We start from the raw sequence: 19,253 nt of genomic DNA on the forward strand, positions 1-19,253 counted from the left end.
TGCAGTGTCTAAACACAGCCGCGAATCACCATTGACTTCCATGGAGAAAGTTGCGATTAGATTTTTTAAAGGTTAGGGATACTTAGGAGTGGGCTAGGAGCAAACCCCTTGAGAACAGGACAGTTCGAGAGGCAAGTCCCACGGGAGCATTGAAGTACTCGTGTTACCTCACCCAGGGAGCCTTTTCGTTTCGGGTTTCGTCGTCGTTTCCTATGGCGAGCTGCAAAGGAGTGCTGCAGGCGACCAGGTGAAAAGTGTCCGGATTAATCCAAGTGTGGATCGAAGATCTGAAGAACCAGAAAGCAGAGGGGACAGAGTCTGGGTCACTTGCCAGTGACCAGGGAGGCAATAAGAAGATGCCCACCGATGTCGGGTGATTTCAGGTGCAGAAGGTGAAGCTTGACTCTTCAGCCACGAGGACCAGGAGGCGTCGACGACAACCAGGAGCTGAATTCGAGCTGTACCACGTCAGATGTCGAGTGCTGCGGTGTCGGTATCCGGATTGGACCCAACAAGCCTTCGCAACAGCAATCCATACAGAATGCAAAGATTGGCTTCAGAGCAGAACAGCAAGGTCTGAGGGACTCACCCTTTGGAGGGGAGTCAGGCCACGCCTGGAGCAACCAGGGAAACCCAAGAAACAAAAGAGTTACCTTCGAGGGGACCCACCAGTTGACGGACCAGGGATCACGAAGGGGCCTCAAGCAGAAAATCTAGTAGCGGGCCCACAGAACACTTGTGGAGTGTAAACCCACAATCTTCGGTGCAGATGGTGCTCAGTGCTTGGACTACGAGTAGCCCAATGTACAACTTCGGGAAAGCTCAGGAAGTAGGTGCACTAGCAAATGTGCACTGTGTCCAGGAGTTCCGGTCCCACTTCTCTGGAGATGGCTACAGGTCTCAGCTTTGCTGTGATCTAGTGTCGGCCTCGGAGATGTCTGGAAGTCCATGTCCTGTGTCGCAAATCCTTCGGGCTCGGCGGAAGCCTTGGAAATGCAGACCGGCAAGATGCTTCTTTGGTGCCTGTTTGAACAAGGGAGTCACTTCTTGACCCCAAGGGAGATCCTTCCGTCTTCTAGTTGAAATAGAATTTTGAAGTTCCAGGGTATATGTTGCAGACTTTCGTCCAGGGTAATCTAAAGTCCTAAGGACTGGGTTCCTATACTTATACTAAGTTTAGGGGTTGGACTTACTCTAGGGTCCCACCTATGGGAGGACCTGGGGAGAGGGTGTTTACACCCCTTCGTCCAGTTTTCCGCCAGAGCAGGGGCTGAGTGCCCCTGCAACCGGTTTGAACTGGGGTATGCACAGGGACACCAAGTGTGCCCCCAGCACTGTCTGAAAAGCATTCACTGAATGCATCTGCCCAGCCCCAATACTAAAGCCTGTCTGGGGAGGTGGTTACACCTTCCTGTGACAGGAAACCTATTGTCCAGGCCTCCCCTGACGGAGTTTCGTCCAGCAGCAGGAGGTCGAACTCGTGTCTGTGGCAGCAGCATCCATTTTGTGATGCTGGGGCTCTTTTAAACTATTACCGGTCAGGTAAGTGTGTACATGTCTTCTCCCTCTAGATGGGTGGAATTCTACCCCTTCCGCCAGGATTGGCGGGTGGTGGTGGTGGGGGGGGGGGGGGGGGTAGGATTCCAAAGTGTTTGACACCAAACAAGACATGTTTTGATGCGGCCATTCCAAAGTTAACATTTACCGCAGGGTTATAATGCACTTAAGAGTATATGGTATGGCTGTATCTCAGAACAGCTACAGAGAAGTGATTCCGAAAGCTGCAGAGGGGCTCAGTTCATGCTTGGGCACCCTCTCACACAAAACCAAGCACTCTGCCTTCAGGATTGTTAAGGCCTGCCATAGGAGTGACGTATAGGTTTATATGTGTCTGTTATTAAAGGTAGATATAGGTAGCCTATATCTTAGTAAGGGCTACAAGCACCACCTTACCCAGGCTGCAGTAGCAGATCTGTGGTCCCATTTTGGAAGGCTTCCCAGGGGTAGCATAATACATGCTTCAGCCCCTGGTAGGCCCCTGGGGTACCTATGCCCTTGGTACCTAGAGTACCATATACTATGGACTCACAAGGGTAACCCAGTAATCAATCTGAAGTGTACCTAAAGTACATGCAATTAATTTAGAGAGGAAGCAGCTAGGCTGGGGTCCTGGTTAGCCGGGCCCCAGCCAGACTAAAGTCGACAAATCAGTGAAACACCAGCAAAAAGTGGGGGTAACCATAGTAAGCAGATCCTACTCTCCTACAAGTACGCTGTGATATGTATTTATGCACTTTTTGTGCTGCAAAAACTTTTTCTTTTACTTTGAATGACTTCATATGGAATGTAGAGTAAGCTGGAAGGTGGAGGATCTCCAGGGTGAGAGAGCTCTGCTGGAGATGTCACAAAAATTCAAATAAAGTTAAAGGAAAAGAAAAGTGTGGTGTTGATATTTACAGGAAGAGCACTTGTCTTCCAAAACCCCATCAATAGCGACAGGCCTAGCTGCACAAGACTGCAATGAGGGAGTGTTGCCTCTTAGAGGAGCTGCGTTAAAGTCATGTACCGCCAGTGCTGCCAGAAGGTCCAAGACATCTTTGTGGTGAAAGATATGAGTGCTCATACTCTCCACATTTCCCTGTGAGAGAACTGTTTGTATCCACAGCTGGGTGAAGGAACTACTGTTGGGATGATTATAAGATTTTTTGTCAGTTGCCCAAGGATGCCAGCCCTTTCAGTTTCTGCCCACTCCTTGCATTTTCTACTTTATCCAATCATCTTAAATGTAAGAGCATAACCACTTCAAAGAAAAAATTATTCAAATTCTATATTGGATTATTACACAAGATTAAGATTGCGTGATAAACATTTTGCCCGGGTCTGCCTCTAAATCATGCAGTGCATGGAAAACAGGCTTGACAACTCTGCTGCCTGGAGTAAAATACCAGATACAATCAAATGTGTTCTAAACTTAACCCATTTCAATCAACAATCAAAGACAGAGTTCTTTCTAAATTCGCCCATCTCGTATATCTACAGGGAAAGTGTTTGGAATCGCTGTGGTTTTAGAACTATTCATTAGCAATAGTGAGTACTCCTAGAATGAATTGATTTCTTTCACATAGTAACTCTTTTCAAAATATATATATAGTATTTTGCCTTTTTGTCTGTTGGTACTCACCAGGATTTCTGTATTTCCCCCCTCATTGTTTTTGAACATTTCTTCTGTACTTTAGAACGTATGTGTTGCACAGACTTCTTTAAATCCTGCAGCTGGTATTTAGCTGCCCACTTTTCATTCGGGTACGCAATATTGGTCCTTTAGATTGGTGACTCTGAGTGTTCATACATATAGTTTCAAACAAAAAAAAATAATGCTTGGTCGTGACTAAAACTGGGGATATAACTATTGCTTTGTAAAAGTATTTGATACTTGCTTCAGGTATATTCAAATCTTTTATATGGCTAAATACTTTTTCTTCCATTTTAGGACATTTTACCATGTGTACCTTTTGCTACTGAGAAGAGCATCAAATCTTTGTATCTGGGCAGAATGTTCAGTGGAACTCCTGTGATCTGGCGACGGTTTAAGCGAAAACAGCCCACAAGGTGAGAATAAATGTAAAAATGAAATTTAATCTGTGCATGCCAAGCAGGAAAGTTCAAGTGAGACGATCTCTGGAAAATGTTAATTGTCCAGCTCGAATTAGCCAAAGGATGATTATAATCAAAATTTGGCCTTTCAATGAAGCCTATGATAAAAAATTCAGCAAACTTTCTCTCTCATCCTATAGCCTTTTGGGGGCTTTCACTGCCTGTCCATTTTAAAGAAATTCTTCTTGTTGTGAGGGTCTATGTTTGATCTATTTTTCTAACACTGGTATAGAAGTATTAGAATTGTGTCAAGGTGGTTAAACTTAATACGTGTCTGCTCATGGGTTGATTGCTCCCAGCAGCCAATGATATTTATATTTAGCTTGTACAGGTCACTCAGTCGCCCTGAGGGCTTCTCCTTATGTTAATTAATTTACCTTTATGACTTTGATGTGCTCCCCCACCCTCACGGTGGCTGTCATTCCTTATAGCAATCTCACGTTTAAGAGTTCATCCATCTCTTGTCCTAGATCCTTGGATGTGAATGCTTATCCAGCATTCAAGACGCTCGTTTCCTAATGCATTGGGTTTGAGTTGAGCCATTTATGTCCTGAACCCTCATTGGTTAATAGAGCATACTTTATCAACTGTAATATTGGTGCACTTGTTTTTAATGAATTCACCCTCTGAAACCAACCTGCGCATCTTCTAAGACAGTAAGAAATGAGTATTTTTTTACCTCTAAACATGTTTGTTGGTAATGTCTGTTCTATATTCACCACTGTATTCTAGAGTTTAAAAGAAGACTTGTTTATGATTTGATCAGAACTCTGCCTCCAAGCCCTTTCTCTTAGTATATTATGTGGATGAATAATCGAACCTATGTAGATTTTTGATTAATCTGCACAATCAATGGATTTTTCTATTTACTGAAATACGGAGTATGACACTAGAAAGGCAGCAAATCAAAGGTTTACAAAGGTTTTTTTATTTGCATAATTAGTTAAAATTATTACAAAATTCGCATAATAAAATAACGATACAAAATTTATTAAAAAAATTACTAAAATTGTTGTCTCTCGGCTATTGTTTTGTTTGGGGGCGGGGCTTGTGAGGTCCTAGGGTTAAGCTGGCCCTGTTTGCCCACGAACTGGATGGTCCTCATATTCTATTAGGTCTAAAAGTTTTCTTGCTTCTGCCAAGAATTTGACTCCACGGCATACTAGGATTATGTTGGAACCACCGAGCCAGCTTGTGACTGTGTGTCTGCAGGATCGAATGTTGAGAGCATTAAAGATGGGTTTCAATAAGAGTCGTCTCTGACTTATCAGGGCCGGACATAAGCAGAAAAGGTGGACAAGTGTTTCGGTGTTGTACCCACAAAGGCGACATTGATTTGTCTGGTGTGATGATTTCCAGGACGGTAGTAAATCCTTTGTGACATGCATCCCCATCCGATAGGCTGTAAAAGACTTTTTTAGGTGACCACTGAAGTGGGATGTTAGATATGTGTGTGTTTTTGGGGTTGTGAAGCTGTTCAGGATGGTCCAGGCATGCCGCCGTTTTGCCAATAACTCTTTGTCCTCAAAAAAAGATTTCCATTTTGCTGCCGTATTGGCTGATTTTTTTAGACTTACTTTATCTGTCCCTGATTTCCAAGCGACTGCTAGCTCTAACTTTTCCACGCAGAATGTCAAATACTTTCCCCAATTGTTCATGGATTCAGTTTCCCCTCGTTTTTTAATTTCCTCCCAGCTTAGCCAGTCCAAGGAGTCTGGATCTGCAGATCTAAGTTTGTGGCAGAAGTTCACGAAGCCGCTCATGCTCCGGAACTTCTGATTTTGCAGTCCAAATTCGAGCCTGACTTGTGCGGCTGAAGCAGATTTGGGAAGATTGAAGACCGCTTTATAAATTTTAATTTGTAGTTCATTCAAAAGGTCCACCTCCTTACCGCACCACGTGACTAAGCCATAGGATAAAGTGGGCATAATCTGTGCAGCCATTGTTTTTAATAAATGATTGTAGTTGGGGCAGTCCATTTTTTCCTTTAGAGAGCGATACGCGAAGATTAAAGATTGTACTTTTGCTTTGAGTGCTATTTTGTGGTCCTTATAATTTGCTCCTTTTGTTATTGTAATGCCCAAGTACTTATAGTGTTCTTGTTCTTTCACTGGTGCCCCTTGGGCCATCCATTTGTACTTTAGGTTTTGCCGGTCAACTAGGCGGACCACTTTAGTTTTCTCTTTGTTAAGTGCTAGGCCTTCCTGTTCTAGGTACAGAGTTAATTTATTAATAGCTCTTTGTAAGCCAATAGGTGTCTTGCTCAATAATACAATATCGTCGGCATATTGTAAATAGTATATTGGATTGTTTGCCAAAAATGGAGGATGGTTGTCTGCTGATTCGATCGCGCTTGTGAGGTCAGAGAGAAAAAGGTTAAAAAGGGTAGGGGCTAGTACACAGCCTTGCTTTAAGCCTTGGGGCGTTTGGATGCTACTGGTGGTACTGCCACCATTTCCCAACTTTACTCTTACCCAAGTATGGTAATGAAGAGCTTTGATGGCTCTTAGGAGTTGGTAAGGCATCCCCCAACTCTCTAGTTTGCTCCACAAGCGCACTCTGTTTACCCGATCGAAGGCAGACTTGATGTCTATGAAACAGGCATACAAGCGAGTGCCATTTGCTATTGCTTGGTCCGTTAGGATAGACAGGCAGGTTAGGTTAGTTGTTGTTCCCATTCCTTGCCTGAAGCCTGTTTGAAATTTTGGCATGATCTTTGTTTCTGATATCCAGACTTGTAATTCACGTAGAATGCAAGAGGCGTAGAGTTTGGCCTCTACATCTAGTAAGGATATCAGTCTAAAATTTGCAGGATTGCGATGATCGCCATGCTTAAAAATTGGGTGGATGATACTTCCCTCCCAAGAGGCGGGTATCTCTGCGAGATTGTATATTCGATTGAACAGTGGCGTTAGAATTTCTGCCCACAGATCCGGGTCATGCTTAAATATCGCATTCGGTAGACCGTTTGGTCCTGCTGCACCCTCTGACTTTAGTCTTGAAATTATACCTCTTAATTCAGTTTTGGTGATTAAGTCAGCCGGGTCTGTTGACCCCTTAAGGGGTTTTTCCTGGTTGGATTTCCAATTGTCCTTCTTCGTCACTCCTTTTGGTTCCTCCATGTTGGCTTTAACTGCCCCTGAATCTTTAACGAGACCTGTATTTGTATTGCTATATAGGGTTTGCACATGTCTGATCCAGGTTTCTGCTCCAACCCCGGCTTCTTGTGAGATTTTTGCCCCTTGGTTAAGCTCGTTTATGATGCCCCAGAAGACCCTGCTATTAGGTTGTTTTCCCGCAATTAGCAGTTTATTCCAAACAGATTCTTTGTATGAATACTTTGCGGCTCTCAATGCCTTCCTGTAGATGTTCCTTGCTCCCCTCAGGTTGGATTTGTTTACCACTAGCCCCGACATTTTTTGGTTTGCGACGGCCCGAACCTCCTTAGCGACCTTTCTTTTTTTGGCTCTTAAGTCCATATTGAACCAGGGCTCCTTCTTGATGTTAAAGTTACTGTGCTTCCCTTCCCTTGCTGGGAACTTTTGCTGCAGAACTCGAATCATTTGCTCCCAGCTTATTACGAGGTCCTCTTCATTTTGAATTCCAAAATTGGCTATATATGATTTTACTGTGTCCGTAATTTTGCCCAACCCCTCTCCGTGCCATTTCAATTTTTTCAAGTTGAACTTTGATGCCTGATACAGAAGGGCGGTCGTTGTTAGCTCCATACTTGGTGCAATATTCAAGGTTAGTATTTGTGGGAAGTGGTCGCTTTCTACCCGATGTTCTATATGGAATGATTTGATGTTAGGAGTTAATTCGTCACTTACTAAGGAGTAGTCGATTATTGAGTGTACCCTGCCGCTCAGGTATGTAACTGCTGCCGGCATGTCCCCCTTAGTATTGCCATTCATAATCGCCAGACCATAGTCTTTTAATCTGGATGCAAATTATTTTCCGCTATCATTTCCCGTCATCTTCACCTTCGCCTTGTTTTGATCAATAAGGGCGTTGTTGAAGTCCCCGGAAATTACCATTGGGTATTGCGAGTAGGTTCTTTGCATGGACTTGATAAGTGACAATAACGTTGCGTGTTTTTCTTTTTGTACCTTTTTGTCTGGATGGATATAGACATTAAATATTAACAATTTCCATGGTTCAGTCCCCGGTGGCGATACTTCGGTGATTTTGATCACTTGGGCCCACTTCAGGCTAACGTCTATTTCCTCAGATACCCAATTATATTTATGGGTTACGTAAGTTGATAGTCCACCACGGGGATGGCCGTGCATGGAGAGTCTTTCTGCATATATTTGATGTTCATGGAAACCTTGGACTGGGGTTGATTGCAGTTTCCAAGATTCCTGAATCAGAATTATGTCTTGTTGTTGGAAAAAGCCTCTGGTTTCACTATCATGGGCCATTTCTCGAAAACCATGCACGTTCCATGAACAAATTGAAACTGATGAGTTCTTTGTTAGGTTCTGGGGGAGCAATTCGTTCTGCTGGTTTACAGGGAAGTTTGGATCTGGGTTAGGTAGCTTTATTGCCGAGGACATTAGGTATCCATGACCAATCCGTTCTATCAGCGTGGTGTAAACCGTTTCTTTGCGCTTTACAACTTTCGCTTGATGGCTCTATCGTGGAGGCCCTGGCGCCACGTAGACAAGAGATGTTTTGACCTCTGCTCCCCTGTCCCTTGTCTTGAACAGTTTTATTTGATTGTAGGGGATGGGGGTACCTTGGGCGCTTGTGTCTCATTATAGATATTCCCCATGATTCAAACTGCGATTTTTCAAGATATATTCTTTCTACCAGATCCTTTGAGGCCCAAGTTGTAATTGTTTCCTCAATCGCCCCATTGTTAGCATTTTGTTGAAATTCAACAGAGTTGAGATCCTGGGAACTGATTTCTTTTAAAGCCGGTAGTTCGCTAAACAATTTTAACAAGTTGCCTCGATTTAAGAAATCCTGTGGCCCCCTAGTTACATATTCGGGGATAAAAGTTAGCTTTAAATCAAACAACTCTGGGTAATTAGTTGGCTCCATTTGTGATGTTCCGGTTTTGCAAAGTAGTGAGTTATAGGGTTGCGATTGGGCCGTTCTTTGCTCCCTTCGTAATAACGAACATTTGCGTTCCTTTGCTAGAACTGTGATTTGTATGGGGCTTGAGGCTGTTTGAAATTCGGGTATTGCTGCTGGTCCTTGAGGTTCATATGCGTTACTTTCCAATATGGTAGAAAGTTGTTGCTCAATTGTAGTTTTTGTGCCGACATTGTGGCCCTCTTTGGAGTCACATTTAGAATCCAAACTATTTTTTACCCGGGCTGTGGTCGGCTCATGTTGCTCGATGCCTCCCTGTTTGACCACCTGTTTTGGCTTTATTTGTTCTTTTCCCGGTTCTGGAGCTTGTGATTGGTGGTTCAATATTGTGAGCGTTTTACTAATTTCCATTGTGGAAGGGGATTTGGTTAATTTGGCTCCTGACCGGGGGCCATCACCCCTTGATATGAATGAAGTGTTTGAGTGGTCGAGTCGGTCTATGTGGATTTCCTCACTCACTGACGGCCCATTCAAAAGGTTAGATTTTTTTTCTCTGAGGGTATTGGTGTTAAAGATGGGGAAAGTTTTGCCCTGATCTATATGTTGATTGTTCTTGTATTTGAGCCTTGCCTTCCTTGCCCTTTTCCTTTGTCTCTTTGTGGGATGCTCCTCAAATGTGGATTGGTGAGATGGTTCGATTTCTTCAATATTTGGGTCTCCTTTATCTGGGCCACATTCCTTTAGTAATGGTACTTTATCCATTATTTGTTCGCTTTTCTTTGGGCCGTTTGAGAGATTTCTCTTGCGCGACTGAGAGTTCTCCGGGGTTGGCTTAGTTTCTGTCATCTGGCTGTGGCCACGAGATAGTTTTACTTCCCCTAAAATGTCCATCAAAATGGCCGGGAGGCTTGCCAGCTTTTCAATAATACTTTCACATCCGCAGATTTGTTGTTGGTTGCTCCAGCTGGTTTTGGGTTCTAATTTCCCCTGGGTTGACAGGAGCAATGAAATGGAGTCCAATTTTGTGTTTATGCTTGAGATATGCCCAGCCATCAAAGTGATGAGGTCGATCTGGACTTCCATTTTGTTTGATTGAAAGTTCAGCACCCTAATTGCTTGCTCTAGAGTGCTTAACAAAGGTTGGGTCCATGATGCGGCGGGCTCGGCATTTTGGATTTTACTTGGGTCCTTGGACTCTAAGTCCGACGCGCTCCCTGATGAGATTGTAATTGGGTCGGTATGCGCGTGGTATGGTTGATTTGCCTGCATGATGATGCTGTCATTTACGCTTCCTTTTTGTTGGTCTCTTATTGGCCCTAGGCCACGCGGGGTTGAGACCCGCATAACCGGACTCAGATGTCGGCCATCAAAACCGTATTCTTCTCGCGACGTTCTTCCTTGTGAATCGATATACTTTATAATTCTCTCTGAGAGTTCCTCAAGTTGGGAGTCATTGGATAGAAAAAGAGGCTGTAACCATGGGTCTCCTTCTTGCCCAGATGTGATGGATTGATTTTTGTGGTCTGTATTGACCTCCTGTGCGCTCTTGCTCGCCATTCCGTGATCTCTATTCTCTGTTGGCTCCTTGATTGCCTCACTTTTGTTCTCGCTCGACCTGATGTCCTTCTTGAGGCAATTATCTGTGGTATTCTTTTCTGCACTACCTCCCTCTGTTTCGTTTGTAGCTGCGGGTATGTTGGGGCCATGCACCTGGGCGATGACTAACTCTTGTTTGCCTTGACAGTTGGAGCCCAAAAACGGTGGTGGGGATACACACGCTGTATCGCTACATGGCGTATTCTGCAGAATATTGGCCCGGGGGGAGGGTGCGTTCAATGGCGCAATAGTGCTTGGTAACTTTCCTGCCTCCGCAGTCTGTGCGTAGATGGCCGCCATTGGATCCTTGAGATAAAAGAATTTTAGGAGTCCGGATTTCCTTCTGGGGTCTGATTTTAACTCAGGGGTTGGTACGGATACCAGCCTCTCCCTGGGATTTAATTCAGGCCCTATACCTGATGACGTGTTGGGTTCCGTGGTTGTCTTTCTTAGCTTTTTTGGTGGTTTTTTGCTCTCCACAGGTTGTCGCGTTTTTCCTGATCTCATTTCCCCAATTGGGTCCCTTTGACCCCCCGTCGAGACTCTGGTCGTGGTTGGTGGTAATTGTTACGATGTGGTCTTGACGAGGTCGGGGGATGTGTGAACAACTGCTCAGTTAAATGAGTGGCCCAGCCTAGCTAGGCACTTTGCTTCCCTGGGCCTGGCGCACAGGCTCTCTTGGACTCTCTCGGGCTCCCAAAAGTTCTATGTCCTCAGCTGCTCTTGTGCGCTGTCCCTTTGTTCTACTGGCTCCCCGTTTTGCTTTCTCCTGGCGGGCTTCGAGCGTTTGCTTCCTCCGCTCGCCGCTTCGTCCCTTCTCCTCTTTTGCGACACTATGTATCGTGTGGGGGTGTCGATGGCGGTGCGCTGCTCCACTGCTCCACCGCACCACCGCTCCCGTGACCCACTGCAGGGAGGCGTGGGTCCTCTGCCCGTTGTGCTGTCCCCCCTGTGCTACACCTGTACCTCTTAAACCGCCCTATCCATAGTGTCCATCATGTCCATGCAGCCCCCAACATGACCTGTGTGTCTGGTCCGCACAGCCGCGCCTGTAACCACGCAAGGGGGGTGCTGAGGAACAGGTGAAGGTGATTGGCGGATGGGCAGGATAGGCAGGAGGACGGCTGGGAATGTATTTCGTGTGTGGCAATCTGCAGTTCTCACCCGTCGCGGCAAAAAAACAGAGAGGGCTGGGAGGCTATAGCTATGCTGTGTTATGGTGCTTTACTCACCAATGGCAGTGGTGACGTCAGCTGGCACCCGACCTCAACTGACCCAGCGTCTCTCCTTGCAGCGGTCTCCGTGCTCATGCACCTCCTCGCCTGCCGCCCTCGCCCCGGTGCAGGCGGAATAGACAGTTGTTCTGTTCAGCCCCCTGTCTCTCCTCTGCTGCAGTTTTTGGTCTCCGAGCGGCTCTGGCTCCGGCCCTGCGCTGTTCCCCTCCGCCTCGCCTGCTTTGCCTGTCACACTCGCCTGGGGCTTGAATTCTCTCCCCGCGAGTTTGTGCAGACTTCTAATACTTCGGGAGGCTTGACCTTGACACTAGCTATCGCCCGATGTCTCCACCACCACCAGCGGCTCTGGCAGCAGGCACCGCAGTCTCTCGTTACTTGCCTACCCAGAGCTGGAGCTGGAGCTGGACGCCGGACACCAGTAACGAGGCGCCCTCCACGCCGCACCTCGCCACTCTTTTGCAGCTCCAAGCTCCACGTGGCTCCAGGCTGGCTGCGGGCGAGTCCGTAAATGCACACCGGAGCTTGAGCCAACCTCTGCCGTGTGGCCACTCGGCTAAACACCTCGACCTTGAGTTGGAAGGGAGGCCGTGGTCGGTTGGTTGGCAAAGTGGTCAGGGCTCCCCTAGTCCTGGTCCTAGGGGCCCGCCCGCTACGCACTGCACACTACCTCTGTGCAACTTCGGCTCTGGCTCCGGCGCTCCGGCGCTGCCTCCACTCTGGTCTGCTGTGCTGCTGCTCTGCTGCTTCTGCAGTTCGGTACCGCGTACGCGATCGCCACCTTGCGGACAATCAATCAGGCAGCAAATCCTTTGTCAAATATGAGGGATTTGCTTTACAATAGCGTTGACTGACTTAAAGAGTGTGATTACAGCCTTTAACTGTGTTTAAACCAATGGGAATGTATAATTTCATCAAGAGCTACAGTATCTCATATGCAAGTTGCTCCTAAACTATTAGGTGGCCTCCAGAGAACTGTGTTTAGTCTTCTGAAAAGTATGTTCAACACTGTTAAGAATAATACATGGAGAATCGAAAATATAGACTGCTTTCGTTTTTGTTAGTGAGGATGGATAGTTAAGAATCTTGAAAGTAGAGAGCGGCAACTTTGACACAGTCTTTATTTTTCATTTACAACAGACTACTCTATACACCCTTTGACCTTCATAAACGCTTTCCAAATACATCTCACATATGCTGGTCTTGCTCATCTCCACAAGCCAATTTATTTCACATGTTATTCCTATGTACTTCTGTTCATGCTTTTTGGTTACAGGTTTGGGCTCAAATCAATTTGATTTTTCACACATGTATCCCCTTCTCCCATTCAAACATTTTTTTGGGTAGTCTTTCCCCATGCTGGGATAATGTTGACCTAAAGCCTCAGATTATTGACTTACTACTGGCCGCTGCATTCCAACAGATAACGGTAAACTGGAAGGACTTCTCCAATATCTCCTTTAAGGCGTGGTGGTTTAATGTATGCCATAACCATAGACTTGACACTGCTTTTGTCTTTCCGGCTCGTATGGCTGCAAAGCGTATGGACTTATGGTCCCCTGTCACGCTTTATTTAGATGCCTGTGCTAATCGTTTACCTCGTCCACTACCTTCGCAACAAGAAGTCCCTAAGTCTCCTTAAATGCTCATCACATTCCATTTTTCTTTATTGTATCATCTGTATTTTTCCTTCGAATATTTTCATGCTTAATATGGTTATTGTTTTAAATGCTTTTTCCTGTTCTTTTCCTCTTATTTCATTGCCCGGATTTACCTCTTGATGCTATTTGTAACTGTATGCTTGTTTTATTTACCATAGTCTTCAACGTTGATATTCCAATGTACTCTGTTTTGACACCTTGTTTTTCTCTTGTTATTACCGAATAAAATTTTCTTGAACTCAAAAAAAAAAAAGAATCTTGAAAGTATTTTCTAAAGCTTTGGCAAATATTTACAGTACAGTACAGTTTGATTTGTAATCGGCTTGTGAACATACTATTCAAGAAGGTTGGCTGTGGCTTTTGCAGTGAGCAGCGGCAGCTGGCACAGGTAAGCATGGTGGGGTGGTGGGGCGAGGCAGAGCGAAGCGAGGCAGAAGTCGGAATAGGTATTATTTATTTAATTATACCTACTCCGTCTGTCAACTCCCTCCCCCCCCAATCCGGCCACGCCCCACCGTGTTTACCTGTGCCGGCCTGTGCTGGCACTGAAAGTTCGCTTACTTAGCTGTGCCATATATGTTTTCTCCTCTGGAAACTCCCACTTTGCCACAAATTGTTTTTTAGAAGTTGTCATAGCAGCCACGTGGCCATATGTTGTGTGACATTTTCAACCAGCCCTGACTTTTTAGTGAAGAGTGCTTTGAAGTTATTAGCTCAATAAATCCCAAATTCCATGTTAAACATAAAAATAGTGATCCCAGAGTAGAATATGCATTGCTGATGCCTGGCGAAGACAGCATGCGTGATAGAACATTGTCTGCTTGGCTTTTAAGTAACTTATTTTGGAGTTTTGTTGCTTTATTTTGTTGGTGGTTAATTGAGTTTTTGTAATCATTCCAAATTTGAGCTGCCTTTTGAAACTACAAAGCACACAGATTTCTGAACTTTTTGTAATCATTTGTTTCTTGTCACCCATGCGGTCAGACTTGTGGCTGAATTCGACTTTAGAACCTTTGATCCTGAAGGTGTCCTTTTCTTTGCTGGAGGCCATCAAGACAGCACGTGGATAGTCTTGGCTCTGCGCAATGGAAGGCTGGAACTGCAACTGAAGTACAACGGGATTGGCCGGGTCACAAGCAGCGGACCATTGATTAACCATGGCATGTGGCAAATGGTGAGTGTGGCAAGATCTTTAAATTTGCAATACTTTTTTGAAGTGTACATGTTGGAGAAAATATTTACAGGAGTTGAAGTAGGATAAACAGCATATTAATCCAAATAAGTATGTACAGGATAGTAAGCCCCAACGGGAGCAGCAACCCTGCTGCTCAGCCTTAATAGATAAACTGACAGATACACTTGAACATACACATAGGCAACATTCCATGACAATACATCACAGAGAATGGCTGAGCAGCAAAGTAGAGGACACAAAGAAAGGACAGAATAGAGAAGAAGGTAATATACCACTTCCAGGAGGCCAGTTTAAGCAAGATTCGATCCTGGCTACTGCAAAATGTCTTACACTTTGCTGACTCCTGTTGGTTAGGGCAGAGGAGCCATTAAAGAGCTGAGCCCTACATCGAAGGCACTGGTCACTTCTATGTCTAATGCTGGTCCTGATGAGAAAACAGTTGGTTATCTACTCAATGAGTAAAAACTGATAAGTATGGTGTTTATAGTTGTGAATTGAGAAAAGATCAGCTTTTTCCCCTACAATTGCATCTTAAAGGCGACTAGTGTATGTAAATGTATGTCTAAAGGCGCCAACCAGGCTGCACTTCATGGATGTGTTCGATTAAAGGAAAAGTAGCCTGGCGCACACTCCGGGATGTCTGTGACCTTTTTTTGCTAAAGTAGCTACCTTTATTGGGGTTTTCTGGGATTCTCCTGAAATAGATGTATTTATTAAATTAACAAATAAATAATTCCACATTTGTAAAACATAAACTTATCACCACTAATGGTATCCAGGCACTGGGGGGCCATCGGGGAGATTAAGTGAAGTATTGCCCAGAGTCACATGATGCTGAGCTGCCGCCGGGGATCGAACCGTGAGCCCCACGTTCCAGAGTCAGCCACTCTGGCCCCTGCGCCCCACCTCTCCCACAATTAAATGAAGGTGCCTCAGTGCTAATTGACACATAGACTGTTCTTAATGTCCTATGGTAACTTCCACAGAACAAAGCTTTTTTTCCTACCTTTGATATGTCTGGCTAATTGTAAGAGTTTTTTAAGTGAGTTAGTAACTTATGTTACAGTATGTGTAGTTCATCCATGGTGGTTTTTTGATTCTGTTCACTGCACACCTGGGCTGCTTCTAAAATCCATTCCAATCAAGCACACACATTTTGTTGCTAGCTTTCAAGACAACCTGGGTTGCTTTCTGCAGGCGCACATGGTACAACATTTACAGTTGCTTCCTTTAAGGGTAGGAGGGTATATCACAATTTCAGCAGTTATTCAGATGTATTATCAACAGCAGCAGTAGATGGATTATATGTGGATTGTGTTGCTGTGGACCCTCTTGCTTTATTAAATGAAAAAGCTCCTCTTAGCATGGAATGTGAAATGGCACATTGGCGGAGAAACCAACAACTGATATCATGTGCCTTGGTATCAAGTGGAACAGGGATGATGCATATTCCTGCATTTCCCCTTTTCCTTTGCAGGTTGCCTGTAGGTTTGGGGAGGAGAGTCAATGAGTTATGCAAAAAACTGTACCTCATTGTAAATTCACATGTGCATTTCCCTATGTAATTTTAGCCCCCTTTTAGGATTGCCACACTATTGTCCTTTGTTAAGTCTGGAACCACAAAAGATGTTCTGTTATTTGCCGAGTGTTTGAACTTTCTAGACTGCACAGAAAATGGCAGTGAGGCATTTCTGTGTGTACTATAATATACGACACATTTGTAGATGTGCGGGTGAATTAATGATGTAGTTCGAAGTCCTTATTCCTTTGAGGTACGTTGATGTGTTGCGAAGAAATATGCCCAGCAGAGTACCTTGTGTTCAGGCTTAATTTTCAATAACTTCCTTTAAATTGTTTGATTGTGTGCAGTAACCCAGTTTCCTTTCTGGGAAGTGTTGTCTCATCTTTTCATTTTGCTGGTGAATCATTTAGAAGTCCTAAGTAGTCTTGCACTTGATGTTTAACTAGTTATGGTACACGACCATCATAGAGACATTTTTTTTCCTTTCACTTTGTATTTCAGGAGTTCATTTATAGACATTTTGTTGACATTGTGAGTCTGCTCATCCACTCTCACTAACTCGCCTCCTATCCAAACCTAGCTCTCAAATCCAAATGACATGTGTTTCATCCAACTTTAATCCCTTCGGCAAAACCTCTGTGTTTCACCCTGGATCAGAACACTGGTTTATCTAAACTAAAACGAACCCAATTCCCCCCTGTATCATCAAGTGCATTCCACCAGAAGAATTCAGTGTGCCATCTAAGCATTGGTCCTCTCACGCCATCTTGGGTTTAATGCCTAGCTCGCAGTTCTGAACAAAAAATTGATACCTCTTCTTAGAGCCACGTTGCATACAGCCACCCTACACACATTCACCCATCTTGTCAGTGGAGCAAGGAAGTCTGACCAAATCACCCACACACCAAAATATCTGCATTGGCTCCTTCTAGTGTGCAGAATCCAAATCTAATTAGCATCCTTACCATGTAAAGCTCTTTATTTGGGAAGACTATCATACATCAATGACAGACTTCTTCTCAGAGCAGTAGAAAGAAATGCCAGGAACAGATCACGACTTCTGCTGGGGATCCCAAAAGTAAAGAGAACAAAAACTTTGACCCAAGCCTTTTCATGTCAGGATCCTAGTATATAGAACAATGTCCCTGAAGGCTTCAATGTCCTAATATTGTCATAAAAAATAATGTGATGTACAAATATTGTGGCAAACATTTTGTGGTACTAAATATAGAGTTCACATACTTACAATATAAACTATAAAGATATAATTTACAAAATATCCTGGTACTAAAGATTGAGATTATATAGTTAAGTATATATATTTAAAGTTATGTAAAAAAATATAGTAACTTGAAAGAATTTTTACATTTTATTGAGTGTGGATTTAATTTCATACATAAGGCCTAATTACGATGGTAGTCAGACAGGCTTCCGACCGCCATTGCAGCGGGTTGGAAACCTACCGACATGTAGTCGGCAGTTCCACCCGTCCAATTAATTTGCAACCACCGTGTAGGCGTTCGGAAATATCCCCTTTTCTATTGCGGCTTGTGCTGAAGCCCGGAAAAAAGCAGCCGCAGAAGCTGCAGTGGAAAAGGGTATGTTTTGAAACATCCATGCCCTGTGTACCAGGCACCATATGGTGTCTGGCACACAGAGCATGGATGTTTGGGGGCACCACAAGTGCCCTGGGCCTCATAGCAGAGGCCCAATGGGGATGGATGCCCTGCTAGGAGCCCCAAAGTCCTTTTCTGACAGCCGTTCCATGGCTATCAGACCGCCATCGAAAGGCTGTCAGGAAGGGACATCGTAATCCCTACGGCTGTGCCTGCGCATTCACCACCCCTATTGTACGGAATAGGATCTGACCGACGGCCTGACAGGCTCCTTGAGCCTCTCGGATGTGTTGTTTGGCCCATCCGACCGCAGTCGGACCACCACTGCTGGCCTGTCAGTGGCGGTCCGACCAACATCCTAATGAGGCCCATAGTTATTTCATTACTGTTATCCATGTCCTTTTGTCTACTTGTATTCAATGAGATGTGCTGTTAACGATATGCGCCACTACCATTTGAAAGATCCTGGGGAGACTGACAACCAGGACAAACAGCTGGGCCCTGATGTAGAGTACGAACAGTAAATATACTATTTTGTTCACCAGTGGTTTTTGCAGGTGAACTCCACAGGTGGTGGAAAATCAACGGTATTAGACATTGTTTGCATTTTGGCTAAAAATCAACTCCAGGAGTTAAGAAAATGACTGATTTTTGCCAACTGCTTTACAGCCGATGGGAAAATCTATTGGCAGAATTTCTAGCAATGGCTCTGGTGGCTGGCAGAATTCACACCAGGACGTGCCGACATTGCAGATGCACCTCCATGAGGTGATTTCTCCATTCAACATACCCCATGCATCTTCTATCGGGTCTTTCCTTCATTGGAGGGACTATTGTGTGGCCATTCTATACTGTTTTAGCAATGTGCTGGAAATTTGCCACGATTGTGCCGTATTTTCGGCTCTTGATTTTGCCACTGCTTATTTGGCCTTTTTATCATTACTTATTACTAAAAATGTAGGCATCCGCGGCAGAGTTAGCACTGAAAAACCTCCCATCAGTTGGTTCAGCACTAACACAGCAATGATTCCGCTCTTGACAAATGTTGCTGTACCTGTTCATTTCTTTGGCGCATTTGCCATTGTTGTCTTTCTCTAAAGCAAAGGACTGAAAAAAAGCAGAAGTGACTTAGGTTAAATGTAGCTGATTCTAAGCAACAGAAAGTGTTCTCAGTTGTGACTGGTGAACACTAGAAAGTGAAATATTATTCTTCAGAAAGGGGAGGTGAATGCTCATTCGGCCTGTGTAAATTTAAATCGACACACCCAAAGGAAGTTGCTTAATATCTGAATATCGTTTAACAGAAAATTTGCGAAATTTCTTGAAATTTGGCTTTCACCTGTGGGTTGCTCGTTTGCACAGAAAATGTCTTGCAGAGAGACATTTTCTGCGTGAACCAGTCTCCTGCCAGCTTTTATCGTAACTTTTTTACTCTTAAGTATACGATTGTTTGAAAAACACTCCTTAAAAGTGTAATTCCTTTTCACAATTTTTTTTGGCGTTTCTCACTAAAATAATTTTGCAATTTGTCACACCCCTAAAACTCACCTGTACATCTTCCGTATAGTTCACTTCGCTACAGAAACGGATTTCTCAGAGCATCCTATCAAATTAGTTGTCCAAGCTCCTTCCTACACCATGCATTCTGGCTTCTTGCTGGCCTATTCTTAGAACAAGAGTTGCGTAATATAAGCCTTCATGTATTTAGATGTTTGCTTATTCTGCCACCCAGTG

The 19,253-nt window shown here is 44.4% G+C and overlaps 1 protein-coding gene across 1 annotated transcript in view; it reads left to right on the plus strand.

The window, feature by feature from the left end:
- GAS6 (growth arrest specific 6) overlaps positions 1-19,253 on the plus strand; it is a 500,934-nt gene that overhangs the window by 379,983 nt on the left and 101,698 nt on the right. The window contains exons 9-10 of the mRNA XM_086934685.1: positions 3,491-3,609; positions 14,171-14,360. Of these exons, the coding sequence (XP_086790811.1) occupies positions 3,491-3,609; positions 14,171-14,360 (309 nt within the window). The remainder of the gene's footprint in view (positions 1-3,490; positions 3,610-14,170; positions 14,361-19,253) is intronic.

This window comes from Lissotriton vulgaris, chromosome 8, assembly GCF_964263255.1.
Source record: "Lissotriton vulgaris chromosome 8, aLisVul1.2, whole genome shotgun sequence".
NCBI classification, from domain to species: Eukaryota; Metazoa; Chordata; class Amphibia; order Caudata; family Salamandridae; genus Lissotriton; species Lissotriton vulgaris.